The sequence below is a fragment of the Anneissia japonica genome, unplaced genomic scaffold (genome assembly GCF_011630105.1).
Source record: "Anneissia japonica isolate Jap-2015-1 unplaced genomic scaffold, ASM1163010v1 scaffold1859_len985614_cov190, whole genome shotgun sequence".
Classification (NCBI taxonomy): Eukaryota; Metazoa; Echinodermata; class Crinoidea; order Comatulida; family Comatulidae; genus Anneissia; species Anneissia japonica.
This window is the reverse complement of record NW_022694754.1, coordinates 387,325-394,231: the sequence shown is the minus strand read 5'-3', so window position 1 is coordinate 394,231 and position 6,907 is coordinate 387,325. Positions and strand designations below refer to the sequence as shown.

The following is a 6,907-nucleotide window of genomic DNA, read 5'->3' as shown; positions in this document are numbered from 1 at the left end:
TCACCGACGAGCGGTCAGATTTCCCCGACGAAAGCAATGTGGGCGTGGTCGAGCTTCCATTAAAAGGTTTCGAAAGTGGTCCAAGGAACGAAGCCCCTGAAAATGTTAACAATTTAGGGGTTTCAAAGGCTTATTTAATCGATTTTAGAGTCTACTAATATGTAGAAAATATATATAGGGCTAATTTTTTTTTCTCCCCGACGAATTGTGTTTTTTCTCCCCGACGGGGTGGGGTAGCAATCCCCGACGGGGGTCTGTGGGCCCCGGCTCCCTCTCTCCCCCGCTGGCGCCACCCCTAGTCTGAATCCGCGCCTGAAACATTTCTCCAGCAGTGGACAGACAATAGCTGATGATGAAGCCTCTTGAGTCTAAGTGACAGCTTAATTAATCTACCATATGGGATTACAACCCAGACAAATCTAGCCGTAGGAAGAATCATAGATGACCCACCCTTTGATAATTCCATATTCCTTTTATCATTTGTATTATTTTAACATCGATTTCATTTTAAAAATAGTCTTTAATTCATATGCAATACAGTATTATGCATGCAGTAGAACATTAGGCCTATCCTTAACAATAAATAAGCATAGGGCTATATTTATTGATCTATAGGAAAATACAATTACAGTTTTATTTATTTAAAAAAAAGCTAACTTAAATACGATAACAAAATGTACACAAATGCATACACAAATTGAATAAGTACAGAAGTTGCGGCGTTTTTTATAGGAAATATTTCATGTATAATATACTCTACTATAATTTTAAAACATACTCTGAATATATAATATTTACACTTCACACACCCAGTTGCTACATAAAGTTTAGCCGATCCAGTTAAGGTGTGATTCTTGAGTCATAAAAACCACCGAACTTACCCCCTCCATAATGAAAATAAAGACAATAATTAACCTGCAGTGATTTTCAGGAACAAGTCCGTAAACATCAATGCGATCACAAATATCTAACGCAAATATCATAGTCATCCATCCTGTTGATAACCAGGAATGCGCCTCTTTCCTAAAAAGAAAAAAAACCCCTTAAAATTACAAGGCTTACATCCGTTTTATTGTGCTATACGACAAATTGACCTGAAATATTGCATAAAGTTTTTAATCTATTAGCTGATTTCTGTTTTAAATTTGTGATGTTGAGATACTTTAAAGGAAGAAATGGTTTTGCCAAAGTTGTGTATTAGAGGGCGCATGTTAAGCCGTAAAGCGTACCGTATTATTAATAATATAATGCCCAGTAATAATGCAAAAATAAAAGAATAGCTCTAATATAAATGATTTAGTTGGATTTTTGTAGAGAAAAGCGTAATTCTTGGCATCTCTATCCCAATACATAATCTAAAAATAACCATTTGTGTGCATGGTTTTCAGTAAGCTGGTTTTCAAATATTTTGCTTATTATATATATTATATATTATTATATATTATATATATTTATTATATATATATCATATTATATGCATATTTTATATATAATATATCATATTATATATAGCAAAATCTATATTAGACTATAGGCATATTATCATGCATATTCTTGAAGAATTACTATTATAATTAATATAAAAAAGAACCCCAATGAATTGTCAATTAATAAATAATGTCTTGGTAATACGTGACACGGGTCAAAACAACTGAGTTAGCTAAAACCCGCCTGTAGGTGAAATAGCGTCGACAATCGTTTAAAAATTAACTGATAATGGTATATAGGCCTAATCGTTATCCAAAGGAACATAGGAATTAGGTCGTTTTGAAACTTAATCTTAAGCTTATATTATAATGACCCATCACATTCACAGTTGGATTGGAGTTGAATAGCTTGGTGGTTAAGATGCTTTCATTGCAATACAGAGCCATATGTTTAATTCCTGTCAATGTTGCAGTATTTAGTAGAAGTAGAAATGTAATAAAAGTCTTGTAATAGATTTTAAAAGTTTTAGGTCTACAATTCACGTAAAAGAATTCAGTAGGCTTTAAGAGGGCATTGTATTTTGTATTGTATTGTACTGTATTCTGTTACGGTCACCCTCGTTAAATAAAGTTGAATAAACATTACACTCAATACATACCGGATACTTAATCCCGTTTCTTCTTTAAACATTTTTTCGGATATATTAACTTTATCCTCACTGAATAGATAGAATTCGACACCCGTGTGATTCATAGACAGATTTTTCGCTATATTGAAATACTCGTTCTTTTCTCTGTTGATATCTGTTAAATACAGCCACGGTATAACAACCATTTTAGGCTCTTCACTTTCGAGAATTTGAGCCTTTCCTATGTTGGCATGGCCTATAACTCTGACTGTGGTGCGTTTACCAACATCCTCTTCAAAGCCTATAGTAGGCGCAGAGTTCATTCTCAATACACATTCTGTGCTGTCAATTCTTGAGCCAGCGCTGCTGTTGAGTACATGGCCAGAGTTTGTGACAACAGCGCAGTGTCCACAGTGGAATTGCAATGCCTAAAATAAGACAAAGATGGAAATTGCTAATTTTGCTTAAATGATTTGAATGACAAATGACGTATCCAAGGGTAAAGTTTACTTCTTTTCCCTATGTTTATCGTTCCTTCCAGTGGCGTAACGCTGGGGCCAATAGCCTTGTGATTTTCTGAGACTGGGACACGTGGGATTTTAGATGTGTTCGTTTTTAATCATAAGTCTGCGGACCGCCGGACTTTAGCGCGTATGCGTTTTGCCATTCTTAACCCATTCTGCATTGTTTTACATTTTCTTAGTAGAAATATAATGATCGAAATATAATGAAGAGAAGAAAAGATAATTTATTAAAATTAATGTCCCGGAAGACTATTTTATATTTGATTCTTTTGTTTTGAAATGTTTTTGTTGTACAAAGACAAGAGAATCCTCTATACAGTAGTGTCTTAACCTTAAAGCGATATTATAGCCACACCTTATTTTCCACTCTGCATTCAAACAATTGTAAACATTTTTGTTTTCTAGATCCCTAGAAATAACATCTGAGGCGTTTTGGACGATCAATTTACTTTCCAAAAAAGGAGGGGGTAGGCTGGCCCGCCCCACCCCCTAAATCCGCATCTGACTACCGGTTCTAGTGATCAAATGGGTGACAAACCAGGCCTACATTAGATTGACAGGCACTGGTGGTAGATTTGTCAACCATCAGAGCAGGTCAAAGATGTTGGTAGCCAATCTCGCAGATTCGTTATGTCACTGCCTCTTCCACTAATACTATAAAATTTGGAACGGATAAATGTACCTATGGTGGAGTGTTAACATTTCTCAACCTGGAAATGTTAAAACTATAGAATCTGGTGTCGGAACCGGATTTTGAAACCCGTGAACTTTGATTTGGTTTATGACTACTGCAAAACTCCGTAGCCTAATTCGGCAAATGGAGAATAAAAATTGAATGCAATCTGTTTGGTAGACTATAGGACTCTAGTTACGCCATTCACACCCCTTCTCCATTCTTGAGCAGTCGGTAAGTGTCAGTGATAATGCTCATTCAAAACAGATCTGGTTCCAGTTTCACTATACGCATACTTACTTTGTCATTTCTTAAGTTATAGTATCTTGCGTCACTGTCATCAATTGTATAACGAATGTTTGTAGTGCTAGATGTATGTCTCCTACTCGGACCTGCGTCCCTCCTTGAGTATTCTTCGATGGCGTCACTGTTTTTAAACGCGTTTGTGCTTCTCGTTAAGGTATTTTTTTCTTTGAAAACAGTCACATTGCTATCGTAAAGTTGTTTATTTTGATAGATGTACGTGAGCATCATGATGCCATTGACTATTAGAAGTATTGTGATCAGTTTTTCATTCTGAAAAGAAAGTAAGCGTCTCATAGATGCTGAATGATACATCTGTAAAAAGTAATATTAATACTGAGAATACAGTGGTATAAAAACAGTGAATGAAGATTTTTGGAAGCACATGGGAAACATGAAAGTTTGGGTGCGGCCCTCGGTGTTAAATTAAAAAAAAAAAAATTATTTTGGCCCTCTGACCGATTTTTATGCCCACCCTAGGGTTAAGCTTATACATTTTTCGTGTTAGTAAAAGTGTTCTATCATTGTTGCTCAATTGCTGTTTATACAAATTTGGCCGATTGCCTCGAAATGCAAATTTGTGAAAAAATAGAATATATTACTGGTTTATTCAAGTAATTCAAGGCACTTTTGGGCATATATGCATACTCTAATCTCACAGCGATAGGTTTTATTCCACAAACATTGACAACTGATTCTTCAGACCTTGTGCACCCTTTTTGTGGTCCTTATGTAGTATTTATAGTTTATAACTTCAAAATTATTTTCTAAAGTTACAACGCTTGAAGCTTATGAGGATTCAGAAGAAAGTATTTGCTAGTTTATGACCGAAAAATAGCCGATCACCACATTTTTGGAACATCAGAAATGCTACTTTCCACTTTTAGTTCGTATTGAAGTTTCGACGGTTCTTCAATTTTAATGGTCGATGGATTTTTTTCAAGGTTATCACTCAAAATATAATTTCTTGAAAATAAACCCGACCATAACAGTGTTAAGAAATCGCCACAACACAAATGTCAGCTTACTGACACCCGAACTTACCAAAATGCTAATACTTTTTGGTTATATGCCTATTTTTATATCTTATAAAATGTATAGGGCCTACTATGCCTGTTAATATTGATTCCAAATATTAAAGTAGATTGTTCAGTAACGTTTCACAACTAACCTAGTCGTTTCATCAGACTGGCAACCCATCTTTCTTTTTCTTTTCCTTTTTTTTCTTTTGAGAAGGAAAAAGACGGGTTGCCTGTCTAATGAAAAGCTAGGCTAGTGTTAGTGGTGAAACGTTACTGAAGATTAGTAAGTAATATTCTAATTTAATACTTAATATAAAAAAAGTATCAATTAAAGTTAAACAGTTTATCCTCATTCCAAATTAATTTATTCAAAGAAAAGTATACTATGCCTATTATTATTTTGGAAATAAAGACACTAATTTAGTTTTATGAAATTATTTTACAAACAACTTGTGACTTATTCAATTATTATAACTGATATCTTATTTTGAAATATCAGAAATTTAAATATTGTATGAAGTACCTCATACCGTATCTTGTGTATCTAAATTACAGATATTTTAGTTTCTTTTAAATGCAATTATTATGCTATTTTTTATTCTAATAAATATCAATTGATTCAACAACAAAACAATAAACCTCATTAAGTTATGCATATATGTCCATGTCTACGAATTCAATCCAGAAAAAGAGAAACAAAAAATATAAAATTGCAATGTATTGGAAAAACTCTATGAATCGATAACATCAATAGTCGTCAGTCTATATTATATCAATAGACTTTGAGATTTGAGAAAAATCAAATATAAATTACTGTTGAACGTGGCCTGATAACTCATATTCTGTTTCAATTACTCTTTTCGGTATACTACGTATTATTTACAATAAAAAAAACTTGTTCATATTCCTATCTTTGTGAGCCCTACATCTATATTATTCATAGTTCGTTGTGAGTGAATCACATGTATACAGTTATACTTTTAATTTTTTTAAATGTAAAAATACAATAAATGTTACAAAAATATGGGCCACGTAAATCGAATGGCATTAAACATTAAACATGAAGGCAAATAATACACGAATAATTGCGATATTATAGAATTAAAAACTTATGCTTGATAAATAATAAGTGAAGTGAACGAGGTCTATGCAGATTTGGTGATGGCTTACGGTGCCTTACCACACAAAATAACTTTCTCTCTATGTATCTAAACTAAAATTTAACTAGGCTATGGATTAGAAGCAGTGTCGATATTGAAAAATATGTTCACTAATGTTATAATTGGTAAATAAATACCCAAACTTACCAGAGATAGTGTTTTAACTGTATTCATTCTGTTATCCTTTTACATTACCGATGTTGACCGTGCCATTTGTAAGACATGTCCGATTCGAAGACTGTCGTTGCATGCGTGCTGATGGGCTATACTTTGGACTCTGAACTGACAAACAATTCCTGTATGTAGGTCTATCAGTTGGTCAACATGAACAATGTATGGCAGAGGAAGTATGGCATTGTATTGGATATTTTCATTTCATTTATTTATTTTTCCAAGTATCGACTTTGGCTCGCTCATAAGCCCCATGGTGGACATTTATTAAATTCCATCCGTTGATTTATTTATATACATTAGCCTTTTACAATAATAGGGTATAACATTTAAAGCCAGGCTCCGGAGAAAAACTATGTTTGATACGTTGTACAACTGATTTTTCAGACATAAAATGCATGTTCAACAAAACATAAAACAGATGTTTTTCAAAGAAGATTTGATGGTGTGAACCAAGTTTTTGTTATTCATTTAGGGACGAAGCCAGGATTTTGAAAGAGGGGGAAGGAGGGATGGGGTGGCGTTATGCGAGGTAAGTAGTTGGGTCATACCCCTGCCAACAACTGGGAGCAGCCCCCTGGGAGGTAACACAATCTGAACGTTTTAGGACTGTTCTGAGAGGATAGAGTGAAAATGGCAATAGACGCATCATAAATAATATTAGTAAATCTAGCAATAATTCTAAATAATTCAACATTGGCGGATCCAGTAATTCGAAAGATAGGTGATTCAGGGAGGAGACTTTCACAGACTGAGGGTCCACCCACCTCAGTCCCCACCATGGTTGAGGCTGAGGTAAGAATATTTATAGTAATATAGGGCACCTATAGATGACCGGAAATTACACACTCAGACTTAAATTTAAATAACACTTTGGTTTTTTTTTTACATTAAAAAAAGTTTAAGGAAATAGTACCTCTAAATGGCCAGAAATGACACTTTTATTAAAATTCATCAACATCACATCACCATTATATATATATACCTTATACACATCT

General features: G+C 34.0%; 1 protein-coding gene across 1 annotated transcript in view; it reads right to left on the bottom strand.

The window, feature by feature from the left end:
- LOC117101244 (alpha-N-acetylgalactosaminide alpha-2,6-sialyltransferase 3-like) overlaps positions 1 to 6,746 on the bottom strand; it is a 10,182-nt gene extending 3,436 nt beyond the window's left edge. The window contains exons 1-4 of the mRNA XM_033241181.1: positions 5,886 to 6,746; positions 3,554 to 3,829; positions 2,087 to 2,484; positions 916 to 1,023 (exon numbers count right to left, since the gene is read on the bottom strand). Coding sequence (XP_033097072.1) covers positions 916 to 1,023; positions 2,087 to 2,484; positions 3,554 to 3,829; positions 5,886 to 5,912 — 809 coding nt within the window. The 5' untranslated portion in view covers positions 5,913 to 6,746. The remainder of the gene's footprint in view (positions 1 to 915; positions 1,024 to 2,086; positions 2,485 to 3,553; positions 3,830 to 5,885) is intronic.
- Positions 6,747 to 6,907: the final 161 nt, after the last annotated feature.